This window comes from Passer domesticus, chromosome 11 (genome assembly GCF_036417665.1).
Source record: "Passer domesticus isolate bPasDom1 chromosome 11, bPasDom1.hap1, whole genome shotgun sequence".
NCBI lineage: Eukaryota > Metazoa > Chordata > Aves > Passeriformes > Passeridae > Passer > Passer domesticus.
This window is the reverse complement of record NC_087484.1, coordinates 21,134,535-21,153,778: the sequence shown is the minus strand read 5'-3', so window position 1 is coordinate 21,153,778 and position 19,244 is coordinate 21,134,535. Positions and strand designations below refer to the sequence as shown.

Here is a 19,244-nt window from a genome sequence, read left to right as displayed (position 1 = left end):
TTTGTGTTTTCTAGATATTAAAAAGTAATTCAAGTAATGTCCTCCTGAAAGAAAAGCAGGCTTTCCTGCATGGCAAGGTATTAGGAAAAATGGAAATTGAATTACCCAAATTAGAGAAACTATCTGGAAGTTGTGTCTTTTTAATTTGGAAGAAACTTGTCCATTGCATGATCTGCAGCAAGGCTAATATAAATATTCAAAGAAAGGATTTTGGCCCTCAAGTCTGCAAAACTGGCTGTTGAGTGTAAGCAGAAGTGGGCACAGTGTCCTTCTGGCACTCACACAATAGTCAGATGTTAGTTGTTTTGTTCATTAGCATGGCTGGGACGCACCCTCCGCAGAAATGCCCATTTAAATCCTTCTTTTCTTTAAATTCAGCTGCTGGGAAGCTTTACAGAAATATTAACTTCATGCTGAGATTTAAAAAAATACATTGGGACTGGATGCAAAATAATCTGTCAACCTGGGGTAGATATTTTGTCCTGGGAAAAATGTCTCCAGGCAGTGCGTAAGTTTAACAAATCAGTTCAGAAATGTTCAGTTTTCCTTTTCAGAAAATTAAAAAAATCCTTGCCATTATCCAGGAATGTTGTTTGGCTTTGTCTGCACATCTCTGTCCATAGGATTTTGCAAGGTCCCTCCTGGCCAGCCTCATCTGCTCCTGGATCCTCTCTTGGGAGGTTCTTGTGCTTTGGGGGACTTGCAGATGAAGAGGTTTAGCAATTACACAGTTTCTGTCCCAAGTCTGAGCTAGTTCTGTGCTGAAATAATCCTAAGGGTTTGAAGGGATTATTTAATCACCAGTCATGGAAGATTTCCCCCCCTGGTTCCATTGTTTAGGATAAATGAAGTGATAGTCATCTTCTTTTAGAGTGCTTTATTGCCATGAATTTTCTTGGCCTGACTTCTGAAGTGAAAGCAACCTCTGTGTGGTTTTGGAAAGCTTTAAAATAGTCCCCTAAAACCAGAAATGTTTCTCTTTGAGCAGAAAGTATTGAAGGAAGTGCTGAGGGCATCACCCAGATCCTGCATATCACATGTTTGTGGGCACATTTCAGTGTGGTTTTAGCTGGAACTCAGCAGCTCCAGGTGCACATCTGGAGTCAGCTGCCTGCTGCCTCCAGCTGTTGGGAAACAGCTGTGTTTCTTGCCTTGTGTGTGGAATTTGGTTGGTGGGAAGCAAGGGCAGCCTGAGGTGCTTTGCCCTGGGAAGCACCGGGGCTGACACCTTGCTGAGTGCCTGTGGCTTCACCTGGGGAACACTCCGCTTGTATTTGAGGCACCTTCTTAATCAGAGCCTTTCTCCAGCTCACCAAATCCTTCCAAAGGACCTGTGTGTCTGCAGGGCCAAATTCTGTGTCTCATGACCAACAACAAAATGCTCAAACACCCATTTCTGCAGGACTGAAGGGCTGAGGCAGAACTTCCTCCAGACAGAGCACTACACCGAGCTGACAGCAGCCAGACCCTCAGTGGGCTGGGCTCTCTTGGGGTGCAGCCACCAACCTGTGGTACCTTCTCCTGTTCTCCTCGCAGACTTTGCTCTTTGGGGCTCCCCCATGTGCAGTTGGGAAGGAGCATTGCCCTGCAGTGAGGGATTCCCGTTGCAGTCCCGGGCAGGGGCAGCGTGGCCTCGCCGTGGCCTTGTTCTGGGAGCTGAGGATGTCCTGCCAGCAGTGACTCACCGGGCTTGCCTCTGGCTGGGGCTGTTTGTGTGAAGTGCTGCTCTGCTGTTCCTGTGGGCAGAGCAGTGGGGTTTAGTCTCCTTGCCTTGCCTGCTCATGGGATCTGTGTGTTTTTGGAAGGAGTGGGTTTGTTTAGCCAGCACGTGCTGAAGGGCTTGAGCACCAGCTCCTGTTCACTGCATGTCAAGTGCTCCCAAACAGGAGCCTTCCTGAGAAATACAACTTTATATATATATTTATATATATATAATGTTGTCCCTTACTTCCACATAAAAAACTACAAGAAATAGATCAGAAATGGTGCTTCCCTTGGTTCTAGTTTCTCCTGCGCTGTTAATGAAACATCTGACAGCCTGTTTGCTTTTTGGCTCTGCCCTGTGCAGCCATATTAAAGATATCCTGTTTATAACAGCCGTGTCTTTCCACGGCATTGTTCAGCTGGAGGCAGCCCACATGGCTTTTCGTTCGGGAGTATTGTCCTCGCTCCCCGTGCTTCCCTTCCCAGCAGGAGGGGATTTCACATGGATTCCTGGCTCTGAGCAGCCCCATCTTTGCTGTGTAGTAACCAGGAGAGTGCTGCTTTACCTGCCTTTTCTGTACTCAAACAACAGGACTTTTAAGATGAATTTAGAAACAAAGCAGAAAAATGAAATTAAAATAAACCCCCCCCCCACCCCCGAGCCACGCCCTGAAAACTCCCAAAACAAACAAACAAAAATCCAAAGCCCGAGGTGTTAGAAAATATCTTATAAATTCAATTGAGTCTAGGTTGGATTGTGCGCATGGTCCTTCTAATTAGTTGTTCCTGCTTCTGGTAGTTATTATGCTTCCCCCCACCTTTAATTTAAATTAGGTAATTGCTCTGAGGCTATAAACTCTTATCTTCATCACAGGAAGTCCTAGTTTGCATTAATTACCTTGAATTGAAGCAGTGAGGCAACTGAGTTTTAAGTGTCTTTAGGGTGAACTTGAGGTTGAACTGAAGTTGTCTTTTCTGCTGTTCTTAATCTATATTAAAATGTCCTTTTTTGCATTGTAAACATTTAATATGTTTGGATTTCGTGTGCTCAACAGAGCACTCTGGTGTTCTTAATCTCTTATTTTCTTGCTGCCAGAGTATAAATCATTTGAATTGGAACAAGGAATCACAGAATCCCAGCACAGCTTGGGTTGGAAGGGACCTTAAAGCCCATCGAGTGCCACCCCTGCCATGGGCAGGGACACCTTCCACTATCCCAGATTGCTCCAAGCCTGTCCAACCTGGCCTTGGACACTTCCAGGGATCCAGGGGCAGCCACAGCTGCTCTGGGCACCCTGTGCCAGGGCCTCAGCACCCTCACAGAGAAGAATTTCTTTCTGACATTGAGATCTTTGAATGTCTTTTTCAGGAAGCAAGAAGAAGGAAAAGGAAAGGCCAGAGATCTCCCCTCCGTCAGATTTTGAACATACCATCCATGTTGGCTTCGATGCTGTTACTGGAGAGTTCACTGTGAGTATTCCTGCCTTGGAGCAGCTCAGGGAACACCATGGGTCAGTGCTGCAGTGAAGCCAAGGCAGAGCTTTAGAAAAAAGTGCAATTTAGTCTTTGTTTCTACCAAGGAGCCTCTTTTCCTTTGTGCTTGTACAGCACACTGTGACCTGTGAGTGCGTCTGCAATGCCGGTGTCACATCTGATGCTTTGTGCCACCTGGGAAACCCTCCCTGACAAACCCTCTTCAGTTTGCCTTCTTTAGTGGATAACACTGGATCTTTTGAGTGTTTTTGTGTTCCCACTCTTCACATCTGGCCCAGCATACCTGGTGGAGTTGTATCCTGTGATCTGTGTTTCCACCTTTGGCTCCCCATCCTACTCGCTCATGTGCTTAAGGCTGTGCAAGTTGTGCTTTAATAGAGGGAAGAATTTTGTTTTGCTTTCAAAAAACTTTTAAAATACAAAAAGGATGCTTTAAACCCCCTGTTTTTTCAGGGAATGCCAGAACAATGGGCTCGGTTGCTTCAGACCTCAAATATCACCAAGCTAGAACAGAAGAAAAACCCCCAGGCGGTACTAGATGTGCTGAAATTCTACGACTCCAAAGACACAGCAAAACAGAAATATCTGAGTTTTTCTGCCCCAGGTGAGAGCCAAGTGTGCAAGACACTGGAGCTGGGAATTTGGAGCACTGTCTTCCTCTATGTCAGAGTGATAAATCAGGTTCAAGTGCTAGAATCAAGGTGCATTTCAATGAGGCACAAATATACAAAGATGGATTTAAAACTGACTGGAAACCGGCGTTGTCCAGTTAATTTCCTGTTTTAAGTGGAGAGGGGAAGAAAGGGAACTGGATCATTCAGAACAGCAGCCAAAATGAGCTTGAATGGGCAGTGTTTATCAAGCTGGGGCCCTGGGACTGGGATGAGCTGGTTTTGTGCTGGAGCCATTGCTCCTCACAGCTGTCTCTGAACTTGATGTCACCAGCTGGTGACATCAGCGATGCAGAATAATTTGTGACTCCTAGGTGGGGGCTGAGGGAAGGACTGTCCCACAAACAGGTGCAGTTTTACAACTTTTCTTCCAAATTCTTTCCAAAAGTAGCTTAGTAATAAGGCTTTGTAATATTTTTACCCTGTACTCTACAAAGTTCACTTTTTATTACTTCTTTTCTGATGATTTTATGTATTCTGCTATTTGTCCTGTTTAGAAAAAGATGGATTCCCTTCAGGAACACCAACGGTGAGTGTGTTTACTATTGTTTGGATATTCTCTGGTGCATGCAAGTTCAGGTTTTTTTATATCCTGAATCTTGAAGTATTAAGCTGTATAAAGATTAAAAGTATAAAAATTAAGAATTTTTTTGTGGAATAGAAACATACATTTGGGTGGTCAATCACATATTTCACTGCAGCAACAGTGTTTGAGTCTCATAATAAAAATATAATAACTGAAGGATAGGCTGAGTGGTTTAAGTTAGTTTCTTTTGACATAAGTAAGAATTATTTTCTCTTAATGTCAAGAAAAAAATGTGAAGTCTTTAATACTGTGGGAGAGACAATTTGTTTATCTGTCTTTTTTAAACTTTGGTAAAAATGTAGACCAATGCCAAAGGTTCAGAACCATCAACAGCTGTGGCAGATGATGATGAGGATGATGAAGAGGCTCCTCCTCCTGTGATTGCTCCACGGCCAGATCACACAAAATCGGTGAGCAGCTGCAAAACTGACAGACCTGCCTTTCTCAGCATTGCAGAACTTCTGCTTTTTAGGGAAGTGCTTTATTTGGGCAATAAGCTGCTGTTTTAGGGAAAAGTTCTGTTTTTTGAATTTGCTAAGAAAATTGCTAATTTCTGAATAGCAGTTGGATTAGAAGTCCTGTAGTTAATAGAATCATAGGATCATTTAGGTTGGAAAAGACCCCTCAGATCATTGAAATATGTCAGTTTATTTATCAGCTTGTGTTGAAGACATCCAGTTATGTTTATCCTTCAACCCAACATGTGAGGAGGAGGATTCTTATTTCTAAGTAAAACCTGTAGGCCATTTGTATAGCTTTGTGCAGCACAGTGATACAGGTGTAATGTACCTGCTTTCCTTTATTTGATTCGGTTGCAGTGTGGTAGCCCCTCCAAGTACACCACCTAAGCCCCAGCCAATGCAAATTTTAGATTTGAAAGCTTATTCACTCACAAAGTCATTACCACTACAGGAACAGTGAAATGCTAGAGGAGATGTTAATTAAGTTTTAGGGTAGCCCTCATCTACACACCTTGGTAATGGTGTCCCAGGGGTCCCACTTACTCCGGCTTCTTCTTTTGGCTGTGGGAGTTGTACATTTTGCCTCTCTGCTGCCCACTTTTTTCAGGAGTGCAAATGTGAGTTATATTTATTTGTCTAGGGATATTGCTTTATAATTTCCCACACTTGGGATTTAGACATATAAAAGGTAAGAGATACACAAGCTGGATATTTCTGGAGTAGCTGTGTATATCTGTGAAGATAGGAGGAAATTAAATAAAGCTCCAAGAAATTAAATCCCTTTAAAAACCCTTAAATTGGGGGCAACATGGAAATATTTGAGAATCTCATCCTTCTTTTTGTGGCTATCAAGCATCTTTTTCCTTTAGATCTTAGTAGAAGTTGATCTCACTATTAAATATTGGTTTCTGCTCTGTTAACTGGTATGGGTTAGAAAGAATAAAGAGATAAAAAACTGAGAAACCCACTGTGGGATCTCCTAGCATCCTCTCTGTTCAGGAGGTGCCTGGATCTCTTGGAGAGGTCAGTCATGTTGCCAGCATTGTGTTTTATGGAGCTTTAACGTGTCTCAAGTCTAATTTCTGCCTCATACCTGTTACAAAATGTTGCTTGGGGGTCTTTGCAGGGCCGTGGTGGGTTCAGCTGCAGGGCAGTGGTGGCAGAGCAGTGCTCAGGTCTCTGGTCTCCCTTGCAGATCTACACCCGCTCTGTCATTGACCCCATCCCCGCCCCGGCCGGTGACACCTGCGCCGACAGCGCCAAAGCAGGGGATAAACAGAAGAAGAAAACCAAGATGTCAGATGAAGACATCATGGAAAAACTACGTAGGTGCCTTCATTTCAGACAGCAGGGGAGCAGTGGTGGAGTTTTGGTCTCACCTTTGCTTTGTGTGCAGTGCTTGGGCAGCTTTGTGTCCAGCAGCAGCTGGTTCAGGGGGGTTTGTAATGCTTGGAGCCCTCTGGGGTGGGCAACAAGGATAGAACAGGTTTGGGATGGTGTCATACGTGCACATCACAGTGTCACAACTGGATTTCAATCAAACCATAGTAACACTAAATAGTTTCTGCTTTTGCTTGTTCCATAATCATCTTGGTGATGATTTTTCACTGTCTTAATGCAGCTCTGGCTGTTGGTGCACCAGCTTTGCTATTGAGCTGACCCACTCTTGTGCCTATTTTGTCCAGGCCAGCCCTGCAGTGGGATTGGACTGACTTTTTGGTTGTTTGTTTTCTTTCAGGCACTATTGTAAGCATAGGAGATCCCAAGAAAAAATACACCAGATATGAAAAAATCGGGCAGGGGTAAGTATTGACCCCAACTTTTATCCCCAGTGGGCCAGTGTTAGGAGCAGGGTGCTGTTCTCTGCCTCACACCACTTCCTGTGCAAGCAGAGATGTTGGCTGCATTCCACAGATAAATCACAGAATCCCACCCTAGTTAGGGTGAGAAGGGACCTTAGAGCCCATCCCTTAAAGTTCCACCCCTGCCATGGGCAGGGACACCTTCCACTATCCCAGGCTGCTCCAAACCCTGTCCAACCTGGCCTTGGGCACTTCCAGGGATGAGGCAGCTGTGACCACTCTGGGCAGCAAACAGTAAAGTAAATAAACAGTGAAGGCATCACATAGTGGTGGAAATTTTGAATTGAAAACTGAAACAATTTTGTGATTTTGACTTGGCTGTTCACCTGTGTGTTTGTTATGCAGGGAGATGCACTTGCTGTAACATTTCTCTTTCTCTTCACAGGGCTTCAGGTACAGTTTTCACAGCTATTGATGTGGCAACAGGGCAGGAGGTAAGATTCCTATGTTCATTTTTTGTTTAAATGTTCTTCTGTAGGTGGCCAGAATGATTTGAGTGATTTCCTTCAGTGGCTCCCATTGCTGCTATCACCTCTCAGATCTGTTTGTCACAGTCAGTTGTAAGAGTGTGCCTTGTTTTATAATAATCAAATGGTGAAAGCTAAAAATAGAGTCTTTCCAATGAAAAGCAGAGAGAGTGAGGTGATCCAGAAGTGAGTTTGTAAAATGGTTTAGCCTTCAAGAATTGCAGGCATTGTTGTGTTACGTTTTCAGAAGTAAAATTTTGTTTAGTCTTGGCACACTTGGCTGTGTGTGTCTCTAGGGAAGCAGCTTGTCTCATGTGGTGCCCTCAGAATATCTTCTCCATGTCCTACTCTTTGCTTTCATCCCTTGGTTTCTCCAGTGAAATTGGCATGTTTGTTATCCAGTGGCCATATCTTGGGAGGCAAACCAGAGGGCTTTTGGGACTCAGATTTTAGTAATTATTTGTCTCTGTTTAACTTCAGATTTCCCTAATTTTCTTTCAATGTTTTCATTTAAGTTTTCCTAAATTTTCTTTTAAATATCCACAAGTGGGCATCCTTTAGGTCACTGATCATAAATCCCTTTCAGCAGTAACCACATTCAGCAGTCCTGCAGTGGAGCACTACATCTTGATGAAACGTGAGCCTTGCCATCACCTCAGTGTCTCTTAGTTTGCTCTCTCCACACTGCAGTATTCATGTCCTCTTACTGATTGCAGAGTGAATTTTGGGGTCCAGGGCCTTTCTTTGCCCTGCTCTGCACTTTGCCAGGCAGTTGATGGCTTGCAGCCTTCATGCAGTGCTCAGGTTTCCTCTGCTTAATGCCTGAGATGGAGTAAGGTTTGTTCATCAGTAGGAGGAACACTCCTCTTGGAGCTACACAGTGACAGGACAGGAGGGAACAGACAAAAATTGCCATGAGGGAAATTCAAGTTAGATATTGGGAATTTATTCCCTCTCAGGCAGGATGATTGGGCATGGCACAGAAGCTCAAGAGGGGTTGTGGAATATTTGCTCATTGAGGTCTCCATTCCAAACTCCCACAAGACCCTCACCAACCTGCTCCACCTCCAGTCATAGTTATTTTGTCACTCTGTGCTGCAGAATGATGAGAATTTCTTCCTTTAATGTCCTTGGCAATATAATAACAATAATTTCTTCAGGAATATGTTGGTTCTTGTGTTTGGTTTTGAAGCCAGCCCAGGTTGTCTTGCAGAACTCCAAACTGTCTCCTCAGAGTGTTGGAGTTAACAGAGCTGGGATGATTCTTCTCCATTGTAAACTCTGTAGTACTTGTCCTTGTTACCTTATTTCCTGGATGAAGTGGGCCTTTATCTTCCCTTTTCTGTCTTGGATAGTTCTTTAATGACTTTGAGAGGAATTCCTTCTGCCTCCCAGCATTCCATATACCCAAACACCAGTTTGGTCAGAATACAGAACAACAAATTGCCTCACCATGGCTTGGAAGGCTCAGATTTTCTCTCTGAATTGCTACAGGATTCTCTTCTGCTTCAGGCCTGTTGATATAGAATTGAGTGAATATCTATCTCCTGAATGCCCTTGGCTGTCTGGTCTGGCCTCTCTCACTGTTTGTGGATCCTTTCAGCTGCAAGAGGATGATGTTGGCCATGGGTGCAAGTTGTGTGCTGATCAAGCTGGATTCTTTTAAGTTGTATGCAGATAAATTAACAACTTGCTAGCCACAAACTGCTTTAAACTCCTTTAATCCTGTTACTGGATTCCTTCTGCCTTTTCACTGTATTAAGTGTGAGTGAAAGGTTTGGGTACTGAGGTTTGAGATTGCTGTTTTGTTTTGCCCTATTCAGGTGGCTATTAAACAGATCAATTTGCAGAAACAGCCCAAGAAGGAGCTGATAATTAATGAGATCTTGGTAATGAAGGAGCTAAAGAACCCCAACATAGTCAACTTCCTGGACAGGTAAATGCAGCCAGCTGGCTGATTCCTCATCCCAAGGGTGACAGGAGGTTATCCCTTGCTCTTCCTCTACCTAAGGGTCTTGGAAGCAGATGAGGCTCTCTGAAGACTGTCACCCTGATGGCACAGGGACATGCCTTTGGTTTTCTCTTTGCAGTTACCTCGTAGGGGATGAATTGTTTGTGGTGATGGAGTATCTGGCTGGAGGCTCTCTAACAGATGTGGTCACAGAGACCTGTATGGATGAAGCACAGATTGCTGCTGTCTGCAGAGAGGTGAGTGTGAGGGGCTGGCCTGAGGAGTGAAGGTGCTCCCTATTCCCCTGGTTTTTATGGCATGCTCAGGTTAGCACTAATTGCCACAATTGCTGCTTAAACTGTTGAATAAAGAATGAATGGTACCATGAGCAGAAATCAAAATTGCAGAAAATAACAAAATTAGGTTAACTCAGAAAACTGGGGCTTTGCAAGACAAAAGAGCTGCAGTGGTTTTTGAGAATGTTTGGTGGTGGAGCAAATAAAGTCTATGGGTTTGGTACTTGGGGTGCCTCGTCCTGCTGACAGTGTTAACAGAAAGATCTGAGTAATGTGGACTGTTATTAATAGAATAATATGAATAAAGTTCAGGGAGGAGCAATAGAGAAGTTTAGCAGCTGGAAGGAATGGCTTTTTTAACTTGGACTAGCAAAGAACATTCAGAGGCACTAAGAAAAAATCTGCATATTCATGTATGGGTAATGTAGAAAGGAATAAAAAAAAGAAAAATAAAACTCCTGAAAGCTTTGAAGTGTTTTCAAGAAGAAGGGAAATGGTGTTTGCTCACAGTTTGAAAATGGATCTGCTGAAATAGGAGTATGTTAAACATACACTAAAATAAAGATGAACTGAGTGCAGACTATCCCTTTCCCACTTTAGTCGTTCCCATAGTGTGTGGCATCTACAGTTCTGTGCCAGCTAAACTTTCTTTATAGATTTCTCAGGAAAATAATGCTCCAGAAGGTTGTAGATGGAATAACTCTGAGTTTGCAGTAAGATTTCAAATGAAAGTGTTAAAAGCAGCCAATATCACATCTTATCAGTGGTTTCTGCCCTGAGCAAGTGCCAGTATCCAGCTCAGGCTTGATTTTATCGTGGCAGAAGGAGAATTGTGTTATCTGCTGTGCAGGAGAAACTGGAGGCTTTTAGAAAGCCCATCTGACTCCATCAGCATGACGAGAGGTTTTGTGACTCACCCCAAGGGAGGGGAGGGAAAGCAAACTTGCACAGTAACGTGTATGGACAGGGAATGGTTTCCAGAGAAACCAGAGCTGGAAGCAGAGAACCAAAAGAATAACTATTTACTGTGACAGTAATTGACTTTTCTGAGGAAGAAATCAAATACTGAACTATTGTACTCCGTCAAAACTCTGCTGCACAGTTTTTAGATACATTTAGTTTTGCAAATCAGTGTCACTTTGCTAAAGCAAACCAAGATTAAAAAAAAAAAAACAAAACATCTCAGTGGGGACATCTGTGCCAAGCTGCAAATGGCAAATGTTCTGCTTAGATGGAAAGAGAAAAATCTGGCTTTTGTTCTTTTGCCTTTTATTCTCAAATAACAAAAGTAAATTTCATTATGGTTTTGGGCAGCAACTTCGTGTGAAAGGTTTTCATCTGAAAACAATGCAAACCAGCATTAGTGCTTTTCAGAATGAAGATGTTTTACAGCCTTCACTGTAGAAGCTGTGTGGTTGTTGGACATGAAGCCTCACCAGTTCCTCTTGGTGAGACCTCAGCCTGAAAAGCTCTCACTTAATCCTTTATGGTTCCACTGCAGAATCTGTGGGATGTACCAAAATTAACATCAGGGGTTTCTGAGAGCATCTTGGGTGATGAGGAGTTTAAAGGATGCATTTGTTAAGATAGGGAAACTCCACGGCGAAATGATTTTTGAGCTCCTGAAATCCAGAGTTCATTTTTTTAGCCCAAGAGCTTCCTCTGCTGGTTATTTTCAATAATACATTTCTATTCTTGCACTCGGAGCTGGCTGAGGGTGTGAACATGGCTTTGAATTCGTGCTCACATGCAGCAGTTCTGTTCCTGGATGCTGAGTGTTGTTTTTTTCTCTCCTATCCAGTGCTTGCAAGCGCTTGAGTTCCTCCATGCCAACCAGGTGATCCACAGGGACATAAAGAGTGACAATGTGCTGTTAGGAATGGATGGATCAGTTAAATTAAGTGAGTAGCAGACAATTGTTTCATGTTCTGTTTTCCCTTTTGCAGGAATCTCTGCCTCGGAGTGTGTAAATCTGTACAAGGAGAATTGGCAGGGAAATTTAAGGTGGTTTTTATTGACTATGAGTCATATAAAACAATTCTGTTATAAAATATGTATCAGACAGCAGGTGCTGATACTCTGAGGGCCCTCAGATGGGGCTGTGGACGTGTTGGCCCAGAAGGATGTTGAAGCAAACCTGTGGCCCCATGAATTCGTTGGTAAATAGGAAGTAACTGGCACAGACAGTGAAGCAAAATGGGAATAATTGCAAGAGCAAAGTTGCAGCAAACTGCAGTGGCTTTGTTAGGATGATATGAATGCTTTGCCCCATTCATGAAAAGGCCACTAACAAGAAAATTATTGGTCATTTATTGCAGTCTAACCCTGTGCCATATCTTAGACTGGAAGTGTACTTTCATTACACTTTCATTACACTTTCATTAATATAATAATGGCAAAATAAACAACTTGCTTTTCAGGTAATGGTTATGCATGCATGGGCTTGGACAGTAAATCCTTTTCTAGTGTGTGTAAATAAAAATGATGTGAAAGCACTGGTAGCTGTCAGGACTGTTGAGAAAGAGGTGCATTATCTGCATTTCTGTATGTACAAAGGAATGTACAAAGCATATAACAATCAAAGAGTTAAAGCAAAAAGGTGTGAAGCAAAAAGTGTTTTCAGTAGGAATCTGAAGTGCCATGAAAATGTGTCTTAGCAATATTCCTGTTTTTGATGGTCTCATTTTATTTATGAGATGGAGTGTGAAGAAAGATTGCCAGCAACCTGATTTGCATACCAGCATTGTTGGATGTGAAATTTTATTTTAAGGATGTGATGTGTCTGTGCACAAGCTGTGGAGTCAGAGCCTGAAGAGAAGTGGACAGTTACAGGAGAGGATGTGGCTGAGAAGAGTTAGAGGGAGAAGGATCAGAATTGCAAAAGAGATGTCAAAGCAAAGTGGCCAAAGGACAGAGTAGCTGAGTCAAAATCATCATGCCAGCAAATCGGGGGAGGATGAGGAGGAAGGAGACAGGAGAAGACAGGAGTCAGCTGCAAAAATTCCCTGTGTGAAGGGGAGGTGGAGTAATCAGTGCTGGACAAGCTGTTCTGGGGCTGTGTGATTACAGTGCTTTAGCAAAGTTTAGGGTGGGAGAAGCTGCACCTTCTTTTTGAGCTCTTCCCCTTCTCTGAGGGAGTCTGGTGACAGGACAGGTGTCACCACTGCAGCTACACATGCTGCTGGTGGGTGAAACTGTATTCCTGCCTGTCTTCTTCCTCTGTGCTGGTGGCTGGTGTGGAGGCCTGGCTGGAAGGTCAGGAGAACACACTGCAGCTGCTGCCCTGGGCTGTCACGGAAATGGGCCCTGCTGGGAGGTGACTGTGACACCTTGATAAGGCCAAAAAGTGCAGGAGGAGCTTGGTGACTCCTATAGGTTTGGTTTTTGTTTGGTTTGGGGTTTTTTTAAGGCAGCATTTTGACTGTCAGGGTGGGTTAGTTCTGTGTTAATACAACTTGGCACTTCCATGACTTGGCTCTTTCCTTAGCACTGCTTGGCATAACACTTCCAAAATCACCCTGGAATTTAAATTTCTCTCTCTCTTCTCTCCCTCTCCCTCTCTCTCTCTCTTTCTCTAACTTAGTGTCAATGATAAGGTAATATCTGTCTCCTGCCTTAACTGTGTTCTTATTGATGCTTTACATGCCTGGGAAGTGGGAGTGCTGCAGCTGGATAAAGTAACATGATGGGACATGCATTGCTGCTGCACCTGAAGGCTATAGGAATAGGTGACTTTTCTCCTTTTCTTGAGTGTGGTTGTTCTCTTTGGTAGTTACCTTGTGGAGAGGTTTGTTTGTCCAGGTTCCTGCTGCTGAGTGGGGTAGCACTGCACTTCCCTGGAGCCTTGTTTCCGTGTCTGTCGGCTGTAGTACCTGTATAGATGGCCAAAGTGCTGTGAAATGTTGACCTCAGTAGCTGCACAAGTACAATCTGTTTAGCAGGGCAGAAGCCATGGATTGTGGATGATTTCTTCCAATTCAGGCTGTATAACACACCAGATGCAGAACACTCTGCCTGTGTTCTGCCTGATTGCTTATTTTGGTTGTTACCATCCTAGAACTCTCGATGGAAGGACTGGGCAAAACACCATTCTTCTGCAGGGTAATTATTGTTTCCAGAGGACAAAAGCCTTGTCTTCACTCCATGGAATTCTGCCCTGCTTAAGCACCTTCAGGTTTTGTATTTTTCATTGCACGTTGGCTTTTTTAATACGGAGAATGTAGTGGGGGAGGAAAGAAGAAACTGCCCCAAACCCCTCTCAATGAAATGTATGTGTAGCAATAGAAAAGTCTTATAGGAAAACCACTTCTTGGGGTGCAGCAGTTTAACCTCTTAACCTTCTGTTGTCCTGCAGCTGACTTTGGGTTCTGTGCCCAGATCACCCCTGAGCAGAGCAAGCGCAGCACCATGGTGGGGACTCCGTACTGGATGGCTCCCGAGGTGGTGACACGGAAAGCCTACGGCCCCAAAGTGGACATCTGGTCCCTGGGCATCATGGCTATTGAGATGGTGGAAGGAGAGCCCCCGTACCTCAACGAGAACCCCCTGAGGGTAAGAAGCCCTGGTGCTGCTGGAGCTGGGTGTTCACCACTGTCAGTACTTGTTTGTTAATTGCATCTGCATTAAAAAGAAAATGAAATGAAAAAGCCAACAAGTTTCAGCAGTACAAGAAAATTCCTCCAGAGGAAGACAGCTGTGTTGAATTTGCAGTCAGCCTTACCCTGACTCCCCATCCCTGGAAGTGTCCAAGGCCAGGTTGGACAGGGCTTGGAATAACCTGGGCTAGTGGAAAGTCCCTGCCCAAGGCAGGGGGTGGAACAAGCTGGACTTTAAGGTCCATTTCAACCTAAACCCATCTGGGATTCTGTGATAATACTTAGAAGATTTGCCTGCCTGTAAATAAAACACAGGACTTTGACCTCAGGCCTCTGTGGTAATCTGGGGAAAGTAAACCCAAGACATTATGGAAAGTTCTGCTGTGTCACAAACTGATGTTTTCTTTGCTAAGGTCAGTATCTGTTGCCAAAAAGATCTTGAATATTATTTTGCTACTAGCAAGAATAGGTCATGAGTGCCTACATATGTGGCATTTTAAAAGTTCTAATCTGAAGTTGAGGAGAAGTAGCTGCAGAGCCCTCTCATCTGAGGGCTTGCCACAAGGGAGGTCAGTTTGACATCTTTTAAAGCTTGGTTTTGGCTATACCTTATTCTTCATTTTACAGGCTTTATATTTGATAGCAACTAATGGCACACCAGAACTCCAGAACCCCGAGAAACTGTCCCCAATATTCCGGGATTTCTTGAACCGATGTTTGGAGATGGATGTGGAGAAAAGAGGATCAGCCAAAGAATTGCTACAGGTGAGACTCCACTTCTTCTCACAGTGAGGTGCAGAAGGCAGAATCAGGTCAGCCTGTAATGAACCACTCCATAGACTGGCACCCTTTCTTCTTTTTTTGTGTGTTTTCTCCAGGGAACTGTAGTGAGAGCAGTTGGTAGGAAAGATTTATAATATACTCCAAAGTTGTTCCATCATAATCTGTGAGTTCACTCTGCCACTGCCAAAGTGTCCAGTAGTTTAGAAGCTCCTTTCAGAGGATGGCCATTGATAGCATTTGCATTGCTTTTCATATTTCTGCTGGTCTGCATCAGTGTTCAAGCCTTGAAAAGAAAAGTTTCCTTTCTCCCCAATGGGTTTTGCCCTACGAGCTGAGCAGCTGGAGCAGTGACACCATTTCTCCTTTTAGTTTTGATTTTAAATACTTTCTGTGCTGGTTTGGCTGATTTGTTAAAGGAGATTTGCTTGTAAACAGCATTGTGTGAAGGTGTGGGAGAATCACTGATGCCATTCCTGGGGAGAGCAAGGAGTAGCTCTGAGGCAGATGGTGTAGAGGCTTTCCCAGTAAAGCCAGCTGCTGCTTCTTGCCTCTCTCTGATTTTTTCTTGTTTAGATCTTTGTTTTGCTCATTGCAAGTGCAGCTTCAATACTCACCTTTTCCAAAACCAGTGAGATATTCCAGGAGAAACTCCATTGGGCAAGGCAGTGTGATTCCAGCCAGCTTGGGATTGTTTTGTCCTTGTAACCATCAGGAGAAACACATGACACAAGTCAGCAGTTAAAATGCAGATTGATTGCTGCCTAGCTCTGTGGAAACATGAATCCTGCTGCAAATCAAACCTTTAAAAGTGGGTCTTTCACTGATTCCTCGTGTTTCTGTCTTCCTGGCAGCATCCCTTCTTGAAACTGGCCAAACCTCTGTCCAGCTTGACGCCACTGATCCTGGCAGCCAAAGAAGCAATGAAGAGTAACCGCTAACATCCTGCCACAGCCTTCTTCCTTTTTTGTTTGTTTGTATTTTACAAATCTTTATAATATATGAAATTGTTACACTTCGGGGGGGGGGGAGGGAAGGGTTTTTGTGGGGGTGGGAAACGTCTGCAAAAGGGAAGAAACTCATCCAGAAGACACCCAAATACATTGTGGCGACTCTAGAGATCCCTGTCTGGGGTCCAGAAGGAATTGAGGGCTGAATTACTGGCCTTTGTGGGATTTTTTAATTCTGATTTTTGTTTCCCAGACAGCCCAGAAATACCACTTGCTGTGCCCGGGGCTTTAAGGGGTTTTACTTCGCTGTAACAGCTCCCGTTGTACCCTCTGGGTACTTTCAATACTTGAATGACAGATTCAAGCTTTCAGAGAGCAGTACTAATTTTACCTGCTGATCTCTTTGACTCTCCTCTTCCTCCCCTCTGCCTGCAATCCCTGTGGGAAGCTCCCAGTGACTAGATTCACGGCAGGTGTGGCGAATGTGAAGGTACATCTTGCCCCTCATTTCTGTTTTGGATTAGCTGTCGCTGTACTGTAGAATCAACAACTCGGTTACTTAAGGAATCGTAATGTATGGAGATTCTTTTCACTTCTTGAGATGAAAAAGGAGAGAGAGAGGGGGAAGAGAAGTATTCAGCTGTTTCTCATACCTGTGCTCTGTGGACATTTTTTTAAATCAAAAATGTGGCCTCTTTGTAGAACCGTAATGATCGGTCAAGTCTTTGGATGTGGGTTATGGATGTGTAGGTTGGGGTCAGATACTTTATTTATGATCAAATGATCAGTTCTAGTCAGGGCAAGAAAAAATTCCAGCTGTCTTCCTGTCTGCTCTTTTTTTCCCCTGTTAAGACTTGCTGGCCAGAAGCTTGAGGGATAATGTGCTTGGTGCAGTGGGTGGTTCACAAACTTGTATCTGTGCTCTGACTTGGGCTTTGGAAGTTATGCTGGTGCCTTTGACTTTTTTTATTTTACATTTCCCTTCTTTGTATCAAATACATTTTTGTATATGTTGTAATTTCCCCCCTCCTCCCCCCGCCAAGCAAATAATGCATCAACCTATGGAGTTGTCAGAGTTTAAAGTATTAGAGCTATTTTTTCCAGTTTTGTATGTGCTCCATTTGTACTAATGAAACCAGAAGAACAAATAAGCAGATCTGAGGACACTGACGATACAGGATTTTGGAAACATGATCTGAACAGATGATGATGAACACCTGGAGGTGCCAAAGTTGTGAGATGAAGCAGAGGGGAAGCAGTGCTGTCAGACCATCATGGGGCCTGTTGGACTGGCTGGTGTCACTCTGATCCTTGTCACTGAGGATTCTGTGCTGGCCAGGATGGCTGCAGCCAACCCTTGCACACAACAAAAAGTGCCTCTTTCTGAAGGACAGCGACAGCCTGAGCGCTTGAGTTCCTGGGGTGTTGCCAGGGTTGAGTTTAGCAGAGCCTCTGCCCCTTCTAATGCTACAGTCTATGCATTTCAACCTCCCCAAGTGTTTAAGGAAGAGCCAAGTAGTGCCAATGTGCCAAATGAGTCTGTGAAAGAATAACCATGACTTTAGTGGGATTGTATTGCATTCCCAGTGGGGCAGGGCCTGGGACAGACAGAGCTGTGCTTGGGTGTGGACAGAGGACCCTGAATAAAAATTTTTGCACACTTTTCCAAACATTGCTGGCAGGAGATAGAAGTGATTTTCAGAGAATTTCAGTATCTCTGTAGAGAGAATGACATTTTGGGGACTGGTAGCCAAGGTATGACAAAACAAACTTCCAGGTGAGAGTGGCTGGGCAGGATGGCAGAGGCAGTTTGGGGGGGATGGTGGAGGGAGCAGGGCTGGGGTCTCACAGCTCCTGGGGGTCCTGTGGGGCCAGCAGGGTGTCTTGTTGGGCAGGCTCAGCTTGTGTTCTGCTCCTGTGTGGTAGTTAAAATCCGTGTTGGGTTAATTATCTTAACTGTTCCTCACAGGGATCAATCTCTCTTGCTGTAAGTGTGACAACAGTTATGGCTTTAAATTTTAAATTCAAGGAAGTGTCTCATGCCAAGTAAGGTAGTCCAAGTGCATTTGCCTGGGAAAAAAAAGCTATTATGAGCCATGGGCACTGTAATCACCCTGTTTTGAGTATGTCCTGGCTCCCTGGTCAAACGGAGCAGTGAGGAGGCTTGGCTGAGGAAAAAACCTGTTGTACCAGTGGTTCCCTCTTTGTCCATTGCTGGCAATGGACTTGGTGAAACTCCTTGTGCCAGAGTTAAAATGGGAGCTTTTCTTTCTTTCATCTTTTTTTTTTCCTTTAATGGCACAATCTAGATAAATTTAGCTTTTTTAAATAGAAAACAAGAAATCATAAGTAATTTTAACTTATTAGTTCACTTTTACTGGTGAATGAGAACGGTTTAAAACATATGTTGCAAAATTTGTCCAGTTTACCCTGCTTAGGAGACAATTTCTGAAGATTCAGGCATCCTAATGCACAAAACTTGGCCCAATCCCAAGTTCCCAAATTGTGTGTGTGACCTGGGACGGTGTTCAGCTCCCAGCATCTCCCTGGCCCCATGCAGCAGCTGTTCTGTGCTGAGCTTTCCATGGGGATCAGAGGTGGGGCTGGCAGGAGAGGAGAGCCAGGAGAAGGTTTTTGTGCTGTGCTGTTGTGTCTGGAGGGCCAGGCATCGCTTTTCTGAGGGTGTCTGCGAGGTGAGGAGCTCCAAGGCGTGGGTTTTCCCCGGTGGGAGCAGAGCAGAGCCCTTGGGTGGGTGCAGGGCTGGAGGAAATGATGGGAAGGGATGAGTTGCATCCAGATGTGGGGATTCCTGTGCATCCCTCTTGGGTGCCCACCTGATCCTGAGTGGGGATCAGACATGCACACAATCCCTGTGAAGTGTCAGCTGGGCAGCTTGTGGCTGAGGTGCGAGTGTGCAGGGAGTGTGAGATTCCTGGGATGTTGTTATCATACAACAAACCAGAGTTCTTATTGAAAATAACCATGGGAATGAGCACTTTGCCCTGCCTTAGGTGTTAATGAGACTAATTGGAGCCTTCCCCCCTGGCTCTGTGCAGGGAGGTGAAAAGGTTTGGCTACAGCAGATGGGTCCCGTTGTCAGAGGGGCTGGGGAGGGAGCAAAGATAATGTGATTAGGGGTCTCTCCAGCTGGAATTGAGTCAATAAATCTCTCTGGTCTGTTTTTCCCTCTGTTCCTTATGCTGTTGATGGGAATGGAAGTAGGTGCAAGCTTTCTTTTTATTTTTTTAACTGTCTTCAGATGTTAATGTTGCCTTTTGTGTAATTTAATCCCAATATGTTATTTAATTGTTACTGCAATATTAACTACTGTATTTGTTGACTTTGTTTAATAACTGTCTTTCAGGGCTAGAAATAAACTTTTAAAAAACCTTTGGGGCTTTTTCCCCCCTTTTCCCTGTCATGAGTT

General features: G+C 44.1%; 1 protein-coding gene across 2 annotated transcripts in view; it reads left to right on the top strand.

The window, feature by feature from the left end:
- The window catches only part of PAK2 (p21 (RAC1) activated kinase 2), a 41,917-nt gene extending 22,710 nt beyond the window's left edge, over positions 1–19,207 (top strand). For both annotated transcript variants that reach the window (XM_064435669.1, XM_064435670.1), the window contains exons 3-15: positions 3,074–3,174; positions 3,652–3,802; positions 4,367–4,398; positions 4,758–4,865; positions 6,112–6,241; positions 6,655–6,718; positions 7,164–7,212; positions 9,069–9,181; positions 9,336–9,453; positions 11,294–11,393; positions 13,847–14,043; positions 14,715–14,852; positions 15,722–19,207. In XM_064435669.1, the coding sequence (XP_064291739.1) occupies positions 3,074–3,174; positions 3,652–3,802; positions 4,367–4,398; positions 4,758–4,865; positions 6,112–6,241; positions 6,655–6,718; positions 7,164–7,212; positions 9,069–9,181; positions 9,336–9,453; positions 11,294–11,393; positions 13,847–14,043; positions 14,715–14,852; positions 15,722–15,808 (1,388 nt within the window). In that variant the 3' untranslated portion in view covers positions 15,809–19,207. The remainder of the gene's footprint in view (positions 1–3,073; positions 3,175–3,651; positions 3,803–4,366; positions 4,399–4,757; positions 4,866–6,111; positions 6,242–6,654; positions 6,719–7,163; positions 7,213–9,068; positions 9,182–9,335; positions 9,454–11,293; positions 11,394–13,846; positions 14,044–14,714; positions 14,853–15,721) is intronic.
- The last annotated feature ends 37 nt before the right edge of the window (positions 19,208–19,244 follow it).